Here is a 15,359-nt window from a genome sequence, read left to right as displayed (position 1 = left end):
ATCAAACATATATTATTTCTGGCTAGGCGATATAGAATATCCGATTCTATGCAAATCAAAAGAATATAATCCTATAATCCCTATAAAATATACATATAAATTCGTGGTTAGATCGTCAGCCAACTTGTCCTACTTAAGCGATATATCGACAACTCCATCAGCTACAAATTTGTAATAAGAAGTGCATACTGTTATGAAGATCGCAGAAAAGAAATGAAATTTTTGATTAACCGGCAAGGGTATATCTAAAGATAGAAGACTTCTTGGCCATGACTCATTACTATTAAAGTAATCCATTATCAAATCGGCCCAATAAAGGTTTAAACCACAATTCAAGTTAAGTTTTGGTTAGCTTTAATTTTTCGATTTCCTTCATTAGATGGGACTGGACATAACCTGAATTAGTTGACTGTCCAGCCGGGTAATGAATTAATTTTCTTCAAGTCAAAGTAAGAAAGTAAGAAAAATCATATTTTTGATACTTTAAAAAAACGTCAAGTGTTATTAAAAACCATAAAAACGAAGGTGGTTTTATTTTCTTTCTTAGGAAATGTTTTTTCTTTATTTATAGACAATAAATTAAATAAATAGTTCTTATTAGATGAGATTAATCAAGCTATCCCCAGCTTAGGCTACCTTGTACTTTAGTCTATCATTGTCCTGGCTCTTGGGTTGGTTCTGCTCCTTGAGGGGGGCGATCTCCAGGGGTTTGGGGGTGGGAGCGTCCTTCAAGGGCATGGGAGGCAGAGCAATGTCCTCGGTAGCCTGCGCAGGCTGCACAACAGGAGTTGGCTTTGGAATGGCCACTTGAACAGCAACTGGCATTGGAATCAGAGGAGCCTCCGCGGGTTTCTGGAGAGCGAGGGTCAGTGGCTCCTCCTCGTCCTTTTTCTTTTGGTCCTCCTTCTCCTCGCTGCTCTCGCTGCTATCCTTGTCCTTCTTTTTCTTGTCAGCCTTCTCCTTCTTCTTCTGCTCCTTCTCCAGCTTGTGCTTTTCCTCCTCCTGCTTGCGCAGCTCCTCCTCCTGCTTCCGTTTCTCCTCTTCTAATTTCAACTGCTCCACGATGGCTGCATCCCGGAAGTAAGGAGATGAGCGGAACTTCTTCTCGGCATAGGCAGTCTCCTGGGGATACTTCGCCTGGCACTCGGAGTAGGCAAAGTCCGACCAAAGACCATGCGATCGGCACTTGGCCACGCCCAACTTGCACTTGTTGTAGAAGACAGCCACCTCGGAGGAGGTCCTGCCGCAAATGGGTTCGTAGAGCTCATCGCAATCGTCGTCGCACAAATAGCCCTCGCTCAAGGACTGAGCGGCACTGTTGATGGCCGCCGAATTGGAGGACTGGCAATCATTCTGACCCGACTCACAACTGAACCAGGCAATGGGAATGGCCAAATACGGCGGACTCAAACGCTTCTGGGCTTCTCCCGCCTCTCCGGGCGCCGCATAGGTGCGCTTCACATAGTAACCGTGCTCCTCGGTGGACACCTGAGTGCTACCAGCCAGATCCGTGGAGGTGGACCACTTGGTCTTCGTCTTGGTCTTATTCTGATCGGACTTTTCGTGATGATGATGATCGGAACCCTTGTGCTTGCGACGCTTCGCATCCGCGGGTGTCGCCTCCAAAAGCAGCAAGGCTGCCACTGTTATAGATGATAAATAAATAGATGGTTAATTAGAGGTTGTCCAGAACTAGTTGGGTTCCATTTAGAAGACTCACCTGCAATGCAAACAACTTGGTAAGGCCTCATTTCGATCTGGTCAGCTGCTCGTCTGCACAACAACTGATCGCATCTTCTGGCGATCGCTGCTTAAGTACCAGTCTTAGCCACTCGGAGGGGAATTCTTTTCCAGCTTACCTACCGGTTTTCCAGCCAGTTCTGCTCGGGATTTGTTTACACTTCGCACCGTCTCGAGTTCCGAACGAAAGTACGCCAAGTTTTTTGTTTTTTTTTTTTCGGTACTACTTATGTGTTATTTGGTGAAATTTTATGCAAGCTCATGTGGTCTCGTACCCTTTTCAGCGATTGCCATCTAGAATGTCTCGGACCCGGAGAACTGGTTGAGTGTTTAACACCTTCGATGCCCTCCATTCGACGCCCAGCCTCCCAGCTTCTCGCTTCTCGAGCCGGTTCTTCGAAATTGGGTCAATCTGGAAAGGTTCGGTGATCTGGTTGTTATTTTATGAGGTTCTGCTGGCCGAGATCGCCGGCAGCTGCACTCACTCGCAGGAAATCCACATCCAATCAAGCGTTGTTATTCTGTTACGATCTCCGTTGATCTTTGATCTCAGCCAGAGATCACTTCCATGGATGGGAACTGTGATCTTAATTAGAACGAGAGCTCAAGAGAAGTGCAGATGGATAAAGTGAAATATAATTCAAGTTACCACATTGTAAGCGAAAGATTTATGATCTTATATCGGTGATTACCTTTTGATCAACCCATAGACCCATCCATAATTGCATTTATTATTACCACCATCGCTTTGATGACTCATTCAGCTCGTGATCACTTTTTGTGGATTTTAAAAATGTAGTTCCATGGAAAAGTTTTCCAATATCCCATTAGCATTAGAAAGTTAACCGATGCACTGCCGGCTGGTTGGGGGCGATCAATTCGATCAATTCGCAGTCGATGCCCAAGCGTGTCTAATTACATAATTAGGGCTTTGACCGAATCCCAGGAAACGGGGGACTAAGTGATCTTGTAAGCAGTTTTGCATATCAGCCGAAGACGCTAATCTTTCAGGCAAACAAATTCAAGAAAAAAATAAAGAGATTTATGAAAGAAGTCACCAGAAAGCAGAAAGACAGACGCAATTTAAATAAATGATTTCGGTTTCTTCGGGTAAACAAAAGAAGTTCGACGGGGAAAGAAAGAAACCCAATGAGTTGGATGGCGGTGGGAGGAATGAAACCCGACAAAAGAGAGCTCGGGCTTTTGGGTGCAGTAAAAGCGGATGGACGACGCTCTGGTTAGTCCGCTCCAGAGACCGGGGCTCAGATCTCCGACGAGAGCGCCTTGTTTGCTCGCATTTACTTTCATTTTTGGACGGGGCTATAAAAAGCGAAAGCAGAGCGCTGGATTTGCTCATAAAGACCGCAAAAGTGCAAAAGTCCACTACGAAGGCAGCTGGAAGCAAAGGATTACCACAATGATTAGACCCATCTACCTGGCCCTCGGTGAGCTGAGTTAATCTTCTGATTAATCTTACCCCTAATCTTTTCGCTAATCTTTGAAATACAGCCGCTCTGTTCGTTCTGACCTGCTGTGTAAATGCAGCTCCATTGGCGGAGACGGAAGTGGACAACAGTGCCGGTTTGCCCATCTCTAAATTGGATAAGGAGATTCAGGACTCAAGTGCCGATAGTAGTGGAGAGAAGGACGACGATGAGGAGGAGGATGTTCAAAAGGTGGAGGAGGAAACCAACGAGGATGATGATGAAGAGAGCGGCGCCGACGACGACGATGATGATGACTCGGTGATCCGCAGACGTCGCGAGGCGGAAACCACTGAGGAACCTTCGGAGGAGACTGTCACCGAAATCCCCACCGAGGATCACAAGGTGGACTCCACCACCGGGGCAGCTCCAACCCGGAAACCCGTGCTCGTGCTCATCCGGGATGCTTTGAAGAAGGTCACCACTGATCTGCCCACCGCCCAGGTGGCCAACAATGCACTGCAGTACTTCCAGCAGTTCGAGCACTTCATCCAGCAGGCCATCGAGGAGGTGATTGGCGATGATGATGACGAGGAGGAGACCCCGGCCACTGTCATTCCCGAAACGGAAACCACAGTCGGGGATGACCAGAAGAAGCCCGAGGTGGAGAACTCCGAGAAACTGCCAGAGGTCGAGGTTCATCCTGCAGTTCCCGAAAAGGAGACCCAGGCCATGGAACCTATTAAGATGGAGGAAGCTACCTCTTCGACCTCAGCTCCTCTCAGCAATGCTGTCTAGTCTAGATACGTACACATCATTCCTCAGTTATTTATTGTCATCTATTTATTGATTAGCTATAAACTATATGCCATATTCTGAATTCAAAACTCTTCACTGCATCGGGTGGTAAACTAGATCCTTGCGATCCTTCCTCTCCTTCATCGCATAGATGTGACTCTTCAGTTGGCTGCGATGGCGATTGGTGGTCCGTCTCTTGGGCGATTCGATCTGCTGCAGCAGGCGATTGAAGTGCGAGTTGGGTGCCTTGGTGGAGGGATTCTTCCGGCTGGACCCCGATCCGCTGGCCTTCCGCAGGGACAACTCCTGGTCCCCGATGGTCAGGGTGAGGGGCAACTTGCCACCGGTGCTGATGTAAATGGGAATGGTTATGTAGATGGGGGAACCGGCTGCTGGTTGAGGAGCCACCATTGGTAATTGTGGCTGAGCCTGGGATTGAAGTGGCTGCTGAGGCGGCTGAGAAAAAGGATATTATTGTAAATTATGAAACATTATTTATAAAAAGACATAAAGACACAAATGTCATAGATAAAAATTGCTTAATTAAAATCAATTTAACTACTTATGCATGATTTCGTAAAAGTAAGAAAACCAAAAGATTAAATATTCAAAAATGGAAGATGGTGATTTTTAAGCATATACATAAGCAAATTAGGAAAGTACACAAATTGTAGTCAAATATCAGGTAATGAAAAAAAACCGAAAGATCCTCTTAAATTATTCCTTACCTGCTCCACTTTTTCTGCCTGTGGCGCCATCTGCTGGTGAAAGTGAAAATAAATATATAACAAGAAAATCATAATTATTATTGGGTAAATATGTATGATGCAACATAGATGCCCACAAGAAGAAAATGATGGTGAAAGATTATTGTTGATATATGATATTCTTGAATCATGAAAATTTGTTTTCTATAAGAAATATTCCCAAATATACTTCAATTCACCTCCTCTTTTTCCAGATCCAGTGGCTGCTGCTTGAGGAAGTGGAGCGGATTGGCATCCTCGCCCAGGTTGTTGTACTCATCCTCGGATAAAGCAGGAAGTCGATCGTTGTGGAAGTTGTCGTCCTCCTCCTCGATTTCGTGTGCCTGTAGTGAGGACTTGGCAGTGGGGTTGCTCTTGGGATTGGGAGTAGTAGAGGTGGTGATAAAGGAGCTTGTCGAGGGATCCGATGAGGTTGACTGCAGCAAGACCTTCACTTTAATGCCCTCTTCACCGCCATTTGAATTTGGGACATCCTGACCAGAGCACAGAATTGTACAGAGAAGCAAAACTATAAAGCCACAGAGTTAGAAATATTAATAACTTCAGTCAGAAGAGCTGGAACTGCTTTTTAAAGACTTGAAATAATGATATAAGCAAAATAATGGTTTAAAATCCCTAATCATATAAAGTAATTTCAAAGAATATATTTTTTTTGCAATTTCCATGTGATATTTTATTTGATAAAATATTACAACCTAAGAACTACCGACTAACTTAAGATAATGCCCTGCCCCAGCCCAACAGCCTGTCCCAAAGTACGCGCTCCTTGCGATTTCCACCGATTAAAGGGTCGTCTTCTTGCCGTTGAGGATCATCTCGGTGAGGCCCAGTTGGCGGAACTGCTGGAGTCGCTCCACCTGATGGCAGAGGCGCTTCTGGAACTGCACCTCCCGGCTGAGTTCCTTCAGTTCATCCACACTGCTCATGGGATTGCAGGTGCCCATCTTCTTGGCGATCAGCTGCGAGGTCAGGACGATCTTGGCCTTCGAGAGGCGCAGATAGGAGAAATCGGCGCTGGCTCGCTTCAGTTCCTGGCGGTACAGGAAGAGTTGGTACGGAAAGTTCACGGTGGCAGCGTTGCGACGGAGCTTTTTCAGGGCCCGCTTCTTCTGTTTTTTCAGCGGATCGTGGGTCTTCACCTTGTGCGGTTTGTCGGAACGTTTCTTCTCCGATCTGCGGCTGGATTTCTCTGCCTTACGACTCGATTTGTGCTGTTCAATCATGGTGTGCTGCATGTTGTACGTCTCTATAGCGAATGATGCCTCAGCCTGTAAGGTGAGATCCTTTTAAAGGACCTAATCGGCAGGTAGTTAGTCCTTCGCCCAGGTAGTCCCGGTAATTAGCGGGTGCCAGTCACGCGTTTGCATGTCATAAACCAAAGACCGTTAAGAAAGTCTCTTCATTCTCGGTTTTTCTAAGGGATCCGGGTCGCTGGGAATTTCCCCGTTTATGGCTTTATGACTAGCCGGCGATCCGCGTACCCGGCTTAATCCTCAATTATGGCAGCCAACTTAGCGCCGTATCGGCAGATCCTCGGGGTTTTGGTGGCGGTTTTCCGGCCAAACCCAGCAGGGGATACCCGCACATCCTTCGCAGAACAGTCCTTCGTGGACAGTTCTAGAAGCCCATTCGGTGGAAATCGCCAAGGAGTCTCGACCCCGTCCCCCTAGAATTTTCTAGCTAACACTTGGTTTCGATCACTTATTTTTCACACACTCTCTTCACTTGGATATTGTTTTTCTAACCCAGAGGTTCCTATACCACACAATTTCTTAATGAACGCACCTCCGCAATTAAAGCTCCAAGATGTCTTCATGTTTCGTGTTTTAAAATAATACTGAAACCGCTTTTGGCATGAGATTTCTATTTTATACCTGAGAAGGCCAAAGTTTTTGGCTCGAGAAATTTCACTTGAATGGGAACAATGCGAAGTTCTACCGGCAGAAATTTGCATATTAATTTCTCAATAGTCTGGCTCCACTTTTCTCTTTCTCTTCTAGCTATGCAAATTATATAGCTTTGCCTGCTTTTGGCCCTACAAACTTAAGAGCCGATGTCGTCATTGATTGAGTCTCTTGTCGAAGGTGAAGGGGATGGTGAAGGGGAGTGGGGGGAAATCGAATAAATAATGATGATGCGCCACTTTTTCGGTTTATTTTGCATGCATTTTATGAATTTCGATTCGAGAGAGATTCTTTCGCCTCACTGCCCAACAGAAGTTATAAGGTCTTTACATGTATTCATATTTATGCACACAGAAAAAAATTGTATAAGGTTCCATTATAATATTGGTATTCAACATTTTTAAAAATAAATAAATAAGTAAATGTATTATTAATAATAAATATTTTTTATTAGATCATTTAAATTGAATACCTAATAATTCTTTATTATCTTGTAATACTAAATTGCACTTTTGAAAACCAAATTTTTTTTAATTTAAGGTAAAATAAATAAATAATTATAAAAGAGTTAGCCCATTTTTAAAAAATTCAATGACATATTTTTCCAGTTATGTAACATATGTTCAAAAATGTATTTTAAAAATGATATTTTTTCTGCAATCAAATTCCAAATCAGGTCATCGTAGTTTTCAGTGTGGTCAGTTGGAATTAGCCCCGGACCAAAGGAAAGTCATCGATGGGTCGCTGCAGCCATTTAAAGTTCAGTTTATTTATCTAGCTGCCAGACGGGAAGTCGGGGCATTTCCATTTGACTTGGCTCCAACTGCCTTGCATAACGTTTCCCCCAATGTCCTTCATCTTTTGCGGTTTGCGTTTGTCATTAGACAACGTCTAGACCGAACTCAGTCAGCCAGTGCCAGGCATCGATCTGCGGCGATTGCCCCAAGAAGTTGGCTACACAAATTTGGCCATAGGGAAATGGTCGAAATTGCCAACGTTTTCTGAGCCAACTGTCTTCGAATTAATTTTCCTTGGCCTAAGTAGAGCGAATACCTAACGATTTTGGCAACCCTAGGGATAAGTTTGGCTCTAACTTTGTTTATTTATGGTTCCAAAAATTAGGTTTAAATAAATACCAGTTACCACACTTCAAAAGAATAAATCTTTTTATCTTACCACTTAGTCAAATCGAATATTTTATACATATCCATCAATTTTATTCCCCTTGATGATAGGGCATCATTTAATTCTGTTCAACTGTTTCTGGCTTTTATGGCCGATCCTTCAGCTGGGGCGGTTTTACGATTCGCCCTTTATAGATTTCCAATTATAAATGCAGAAAAAGTAAAGCCAAGGGAAGGGAAAACTTTTTCATTGCATCCAATCGAACGAACGGCCCAATAATTTCGCCATCGCCATTGTGTGTTTGCAATTTGTTAGCCATGAGGCCAATAAATTGGCCAAATATGCGCCATAAAGTGGATGGCAGAAGGAGAAGATAATATCCAGCAGGGAGGCAGCGAAAGAAGGGGACTCCCCGAAACCTATGCACTCAGTAATGAAATAAATGGACTTTCATGATGGACGGGCTAGCAAATAAATGGCAACTTTTCGCTCCAAATTAAGTGATTTTTTTTCGCCTCTCTTGGTGGATGCATCTATTTTTTGTTGATGGAAAAATATAATAAAATACACACGACTAAACTCCGCTAGCGGAGTTATATTGTTTCACTTCGTGTATTGCTCTTGTTACGGTCTGTAAAATGCATTTTGCATTTTATTGTGCACTCAATCAAAAATCCATTTCCGTTTGTTTCGAACCCACACGTCTGTTTCTGTTTCAGTTTCAGTTTCGGTCTGTCTGTCTGTCGGGAGTGTGGAGATTCCGGGTCCAAAGGCAGGTGGTTCACGGGTTCCCGGATTGGCAGCCAAAAGTTTGATAATTGAGTTGAAGCCACGCGTTGAAGTTGCGACCATCTCCACCTACAGAGCCGGGCTCTACACTTCGAAAAAAAGCTTTGACTAGGAGCAGGAACATATTTCTGTTTGAAGCAATGACAAATTTTTCAACTTATAGTATTCCCATCTAAATATTTAACATTTTTTAAATTGAAAGTGGGATAGTGATTTATTTATAGGATGAAAACACCATCTTGATAGGAAACTGGCGAATTCTTAAGTGAAAACAGGAAGTAAAGGATTTTAAAACTAAACACTATCAAAAAGGAAAAAACTTTGGAAATGTTTGACATTTAATTAATTTTATTTATTTATGCTAATTAAAATCTCTAGTACTTCTTTCTATAAAGAATGAGTACCTTAGAAAGATGAATTGAAAATATATAGCAAATAAATCAAACCAATAACCTATATGGTTGGTTGGTTACCAACATTATGACCATTGATATTGGGCTTTTTTTTTCTAAGTGTATCACCCACCCTTTGCTGTTCCCAATCATCATCAGCTTTTAGCGAACTGGCGTGGAGGCCTCCTTTTGTATGCGCAGGACGAGTGCAGGGACTCCCATTCGTGTTGCACGTGCCGCATGGCAAAATAATCGACTGTGGGGCGAGGAGTCAACTGGGCGACCAAATAACATCGGATGGATGGCTATCCTGACAGCCGGCGTTCCGCTCTTAACCCTTGCTCCTCCCCCCTCCGCCCACTGCAGTCAAAGTAATGCAATCCCATTGCAGGCGAATAGGGTAAATGGTTGGAGATCCTTGCGGAAGGACCTTTATTGTGTTTGTGCAGACCATATGATGGAGTCCTTGCCGGCAACTGACTTTGAAATGGTTAAATGATGGTCAAACGGTGAATGAATTATCCGCTCAGCAAATGGGTCAAAAGGATGTGTAATTTGAGCACCGATGTTATGCCATCTGTCCTTTAAGTGATAGTGCTAATTCTAGTTTGTTATTACAATTTGAATTGACAATAATATAGATATTTTGAAAAATAAATATTTAAACGAAGGAAAATTAATTTGTAATCCTTTTAGTAAGGTATCAATAAAAAGCAGGAGTAGAATTTTAAAGAATTAAAATATGGCTTTTTTAACTTTAGCTCGTTTTAATCCGAATACTCGTCTTCTTTTATCTACCAAACTCTTTTCGTTAATAAAGTTTAATTTCTTTGAAAATCGCTCTTTGCGTTCAAATTTGTCAAAAAGGGGGTCAAGATATCTGCATTCGAGTATTTGACAAAAACTGAAGTGAAAAGAAAAAGAACAAGAAACAGTTTATATCATATGCACGAAAAATTGTCATGCAATAAAAACTAATCAAATAAATAAATAAATGAACAAAAGCTGGCACAGAGGCACCGGCAGAGCAAATAAAGTGACAAAATAAAGGAAAACAATTGCGAAATAAATGCCACAAACAATTGACAATAAACTACACGACATACAAATAAATGTGCCTGTGAGTGTTTGAGTGTATGACCTGATTCGCATCATACATATAGAGATACAAACATACATGTTTGCATGCGTCAAGGATATAAATAAAATGAAAAGAAGCCAGAAGAAGAATGAGGCACAGAGAAATAATAAATAAACTACAGTTCATGTCATGTCAGCAAGGATAACAGAGAAGGAAGGACCAACAAAAACTGACAAAATGAAATTGAGAAGAGGAACAAAGCACACAAACACCCGGGGAGGAAAAAAAAGATAATAATAAATATGTAGAACAAGTGAAAATGGCCAAAAGTTCTACAGATGCGTGTAGTTAATTTGATGAGCTCTTTAAGTTGTCCAATTTGTTGGCATCCCGGCAAAAAGGAATTGAAATAGGCCTTGTAAACACGAACGGACACGCATTCACCCACATTCTATGGCAGACATTTTTGGATAAAGATAAAGATGAAGATGAAGATAAAGATAAGGATGTGGGTGGACAAAAGATACCCGTGGTGTTCCCAAAATCCATAGAGAATTAATAGTGGTAGTTTTGGGTTTTTCAGAAGTGTGAAAAACAATCCGTGGTGATTCAGAAATGTATTCCAATAAAAGATGGTTGGAATTTGTATTGAGTTTGAATTTGAGGGGTCTGAATAACCTAGAGTACCAATATTCTTATTGTTTTGTGGATATTTAAAATATATTATTTTTAAATACTTACTATAATAAAGTTTGAAAAAAGTATTTGGATAACAATTTTACCCAGATATTTAAAATAAATGAAAATAAATATCTGAAAATATGGGGTTCAAAGTGGAGTTTCGATTTTATAGATTTTATAATTATTTATTTATTAAAATCGGTAGGAATAAATCTATGAATTTCAGCTAAGTCTTCAGGTACTTTCGAAAAAATTTAATAGTAGTTTTAAAAAAAAAACAATTTTTGGCCTTCAATATTTTAAATTCTTAGCTGGTCCTACTAAACTTCCCACACCAAAATGGCGAATAGAATGCAGTCCACAGTCCAATCTAATCCCTTACCAGACTTCCCATTAAATCCCATATCTGCGCCAACAATCTGTTAAGTCCCTTTCAACATTGTTCGGGCAATTGCAATCTCATCGCCCCACCATTATGAAAACAATCCACGCGCTGTGCCTCTAGCCGCAGTATCGAATGCTCGCTTATTGGCCATAAATTTAACGAGCCCATGGTCTATTAACTCTGTCGAGATCTGGAGAAGGGAGCCTCTTAATTTAGCCACGTTTATCTGCGAGGGAGTTGGGCCAGGAAATCTCTGTTCGCACAAATCAAAATATATAAACCCATGGCGGGGCCGGCGCATCCGACTTTGGCGGCTTATCTATCGGCTATGGAAATTGAATTTCCTCTCGATGAGCCACGAAGAACGGGGCCAAATTGGCAATGGAGTCACATGTGCAGAAGGGATGCGTCCAGATAATTGCGCGATAACAGGCTAATTTTCAATTAGCGCCATTTTGATAAGTGAACATAAATTAGGCGATTTCTTTCGCCCGATTTCGTTCGGTCTTCATTAATCGGCAGCAACAAATTGCAAATGGATATTTTCGCTTGCTGCTCATTTCCGGTCTCCGATGGCTTCGAATTGGAATTGGCCGGGGTGCCACAAACGTGACTAGTTTATTGATTCCGATCGGACTTTCGCCGCTTGGCCGGCGGTACATAAATTAATAATAACACACCGAAGAGCAGTCGGTAACAATTTGCTTTGCTCTGCAAAAGCCGGCGAGAGTTCTCAACTAAAAGTCAAACACCACCCGCTGCTTCTCAATATACGTGTTGGCCATTTTGACGGCGTCGTCGAACCTTTTGGCCATATAAAATTCCAATCATACTTGACCAAAAGCAAAACACTGGAGAATTTCCACGCCAAAAGCACTGAGCGGCAACAGGAAAAAAAGGGAAACGGCATCGTCAGAAAGTTAAGTGAAGTGGGGCGTTTAAGCCAGAAAGTGTGGTGAAAGGGGATGATGGGAGGGGGGAGGGTAAGGGGGAGTTGGCCTGCTACTGGCAGCAGTCAGCAGAAATTTGTGCTACACTTTTGCCAATAACTTACCGCTGCTTAATGTTGCCCCTGCCTTTTTTGTGCCCTCTATTGAGGAAGGGTTCCAAAACTTTCCGGCAAAGTTTGAGGATTTCCGATACAATAAACCCCTTGGAAAATTTTCAAAAAGGCTTTGCTATTTAAAATTTATGCAAAAGACTATTTGTTTGAATTTACTTAAAGCATTATTTCACTATATTTATAACAGTTCTTCATGATTATTTATTTGGAGAAGAATATATAAATAAAACATGAAGACAGAAATTTTAAATATTTCAAAAAGTTAAATAATATTAATAATTTTTAAAATGTAGTTTTAAGTTAGGTATATATTTTATCCTAACAAATTGCAAAATAAATTGAAAAGGACCTTTGGTAAAGGGCATTCCACCTTCAACTCCAACAGACCAAATTTTATTCCTTTACAATTTCCAGGTTACTTTCAAACTTTAGACCCCAGCTTGACTGCCAAATGGTCTTTCCTTTTCCACCTCCACTTATTTGTGTTCTGGGGCTTATTGCCGTTGGGCAAAAGTGAACAATTTTCGACAGATTTTCGGAAAATAGTTGCCGACTGCATAAGGTAGAATGCATCGCTCCCAGCGCTTCGCTTTTGCGGTTGGCCTTGTGGGAGCATTTGGCCCAAGTCCAAAGCCAGTCAGTCGGGGGAAAAAAGAGCAGAGTTAGAAAATTCCTTTTCACTTTTCAAACGATAACCTTTAAACATTTGCGAAGGACGAGGGCAAGGCGCTGTGGGCGAGAAAGGGAGCTGCGGAGAGGAGGAGTTCGCCTTGGAACAGGTATGTTGTCGCAGCTTAATCGATTTGGAAAAAGTTGCCATGTCCTGTGAGCTACCCTTGCCATGCTACTTTATTTTTACGCACCATTTGTTCTACCCCCTGTCGCCGCCCCTGGAAAAATTGCAGAAAATGGAAAATCCGCTGGTCGACCCTCACCCGCATCCAATGATAAACTTTCGACACATTTTTCATTTATTTTCAACACCTTTGATTGATATATTGAACACTTGGCACCCAGCTCAAGCAACAGTCTTTGGGAGTCCCGACTTTCCTTCATGTTCTTCAGTTATCCTTCACCCCTCTTTTTTCGGGGGTGTTTGTATACTCAACAAAAAACTCTATTTGCATTTATAAAAGTTTTAATAAGAAATATCATAATCATTAAAATTTTTATAAGGAAATTTTCAAAATAATTATGATATTATTTGATTTTTCTCACGTAATTAATAATGTTTAGGTATTTTGGTAATATAAGTAAATTTTTTTAATAAAGGGTAACTTTCTGAAAAAAGAAAGATTTTAATGTTTGTATTTCAGCTTACTCATTATAAAATGTTTATTTTTGTCGAAAAATGTTTTAAAATTGAACAAAAAATGTTTTTAATTGTTAAGCTTCAGGATCTTGATTTTTGGAGTGTATTACGGAAATCCGCGTCAGCTGGCAGACATTGTCCCGAGCATTTCCAGAGGAAGCTGGGAGGAAAAGCGGGAATGGGAGAGGGCAGTCATGTCAAATGCTGTGACAAAGGTGAAATCCACTCCCCCTTTTGGCCGGCTGAGCTGAGAGCTGGCTTACGGTTTAAATTGAAGTGCAGGACACACTTCCTTTGAGCACGCAGCATCCTGGAGGCAGTGCGTCAGTTGCTTGAGCATTTGATCTACCTCAATGTTGGCTGATAGATGGCTCCTGATCCGGCAGCAGAAAGTGCCGACCTCCCATTTATTTGATGACCCCTGGAATTCCGGCTTCCTTTGTCTCGCCTTTCGGCCAAAGTGGCCTGCGAGCAATCTGCTTTGTGCACTAACTTGACAATAACTGGCCATAAATAAACAAATATCATTAAACTTAAGCAAGTGCCCGGGCTGCTGGCCGCCATTCAGGCCAATTGCTCGACCAGCGGCAGTCGACAGAACAAAACCAAAAGATATGCCAAACTATGGCCAAAGTGGCAACAAGGAGTCGTCGAAGGAAGCGATGGCGGATACCAGCGAGGCGGGGCAACTTTTCATAAACATTATTAACAATTATTGTTGTTAGCTGAAGTTGCCCGGGTGGGTGGATTCTGGTTGCCAGGACTCGCCTCTGTCGCGTGCAGCTAACAAAGTCCTTTAGCCGTCCTGCCTGCCTGCTCCTGCCCCTGGCAAAAGTTATAAGCACGGCCAAAAGTTGATAAGAATGAGCCATAGACGTCGTAAGGCAGCCACTTTTGGCCCGAGACGGTTGAAAACGAGGCGGGCCGAGGGAGTTCTTAACACGGCCAAGCTTTGCGCATTTTTTATAAACTAACGCCCTAAAACGCGACAGAAAAGAGAACAGTAGCAGCAACAATAACGATGGGGTCTGAGTACCCTGTAGGCCATGTCTGGAGTTTGTCAGTGGTACCTGTGGGTGGGTGCGTGATTCGTGAGTGAGAAGGTGAAGAAAGATGTAGTTGATGTAGAGTATTACAATCATTTAATGCGATTTTCATAATATACTAAATATTTGTCGACTTAACAGCTTCACTTTTCCATTTGAAAACGCGAATTCTTCAGTGCTCTTACCTGCGAATTCTTTAGTTTTTAGTTTTATTAGCCTGCTTACGGCCTTTTTTTAAAAACCTTAGCTGTTTGAAAGACTAGATTACAATTAGATACTGGAATTCTTATATTATACCATTCTGTCGAAATATTATTTGAATTTTAAAACATTATTATTCTTCAGATTTAGTTCATTCTTTTAAACGTGAATTCTTTAGTTTCAGACGGATTTCTAACGATTAAATTAAAATGAGATACTATAATTCTATTATTTTATTTTTGTATCCAAATATTATTCTAACTTTAAAATATTTATTTTTATCATTTTTTTTAACGATTAACTGCTGGTGTTCTGCTGCACTTCAAGGCTGCCATCTCTAGTGGAAAGTTTGCTTCAGGTTGCTACTTCCCCAGCTTGTTTATTGATGTTGTTCTTGCTGCTGCATCCACTTTTTTTCAGCACTAAGCAGACAGTTATTGTTGTTGCCGCTACTTGCACATACTTCAAATAGTCTTACAGAAGTTGCACACTATCTTCCTCAGCGGAAAGTTCATAAAGTTGCGACGAAAAACGCCCACAGGTTGGCCACGTTCGGTGCTCAGTGTTCAGTGTTCAACGTTCGCCGCTCGTCTTTGCAGCCATTGCTCATACGCCATGTTGCAAGCAGGGGGAAACTTCTTTTTTTTCGGC

The 15,359-nt window shown here is 41.8% G+C and overlaps 4 protein-coding genes across 4 annotated transcripts; 1 reads left to right on the top strand and 3 right to left on the bottom strand.

Moving 5' to 3' along the window:
* Positions 1 to 529: 529 nt before the first annotated feature.
* Positions 530 to 1,804, bottom strand: ImpL1 (Ecdysone-inducible gene L1). The gene is made up of 2 exons (XM_017148952.3): positions 1,721 to 1,804; positions 530 to 1,643 (listed from the first exon to the last, which is right to left on the bottom strand). The coding sequence occupies exons 1-2, from the start codon at positions 1,749 to 1,751 to the stop codon at positions 628 to 630; spliced, it is 1,047 nt and encodes a 348-aa protein (XP_017004441.3). The 5' UTR covers positions 1,752 to 1,804; the 3' UTR covers positions 530 to 627.
* A 1,191-nt stretch (positions 1,805 to 2,995) lies between these two features.
* LOC108062341 (uncharacterized protein DDB_G0286299) lies at positions 2,996 to 4,051 on the top strand. The gene is made up of 2 exons (XM_017148956.3): positions 2,996 to 3,185; positions 3,250 to 4,051. The coding sequence occupies exons 1-2, from the start codon at positions 3,158 to 3,160 to the stop codon at positions 3,960 to 3,962; spliced, it is 741 nt and encodes a 246-aa protein (XP_017004445.3). The 5' UTR covers positions 2,996 to 3,157; the 3' UTR covers positions 3,963 to 4,051.
* On the bottom strand, positions 3,966 to 6,554 carry LOC108062340 (uncharacterized). Its single transcript, XM_070215243.1, has 3 exons — positions 6,515 to 6,554; positions 4,909 to 5,237; positions 3,966 to 4,418 (listed from the first exon to the last, which is right to left on the bottom strand). Exons 1-3 carry the CDS (start codon positions 6,543 to 6,545, stop codon positions 4,056 to 4,058), a joined length of 723 nt encoding a protein of 240 aa, XP_070071344.1. The 5' UTR covers positions 6,546 to 6,554; the 3' UTR covers positions 3,966 to 4,055.
* On the bottom strand, positions 5,426 to 5,952 carry SNCF (SoxNeuro Co-Factor). The gene has a single exon (XM_017148957.3). The coding sequence runs from the start codon at positions 5,950 to 5,952 to the stop codon at positions 5,512 to 5,514; it is 441 nt and encodes a 146-aa protein (XP_017004446.2). The 3' UTR covers positions 5,426 to 5,511.
* Positions 6,555 to 15,359: the final 8,805 nt, after the last annotated feature.

Source organism: Drosophila takahashii, chromosome 3L, assembly GCF_030179915.1.
Source record: "Drosophila takahashii strain IR98-3 E-12201 chromosome 3L, DtakHiC1v2, whole genome shotgun sequence".
In the NCBI taxonomy this organism is placed as follows: domain Eukaryota; kingdom Metazoa; phylum Arthropoda; class Insecta; order Diptera; family Drosophilidae; genus Drosophila; species Drosophila takahashii.
The sequence above is the reverse complement of the archived record's forward strand: the minus strand, read 5'-3'. Positions and strand labels throughout refer to the sequence as shown.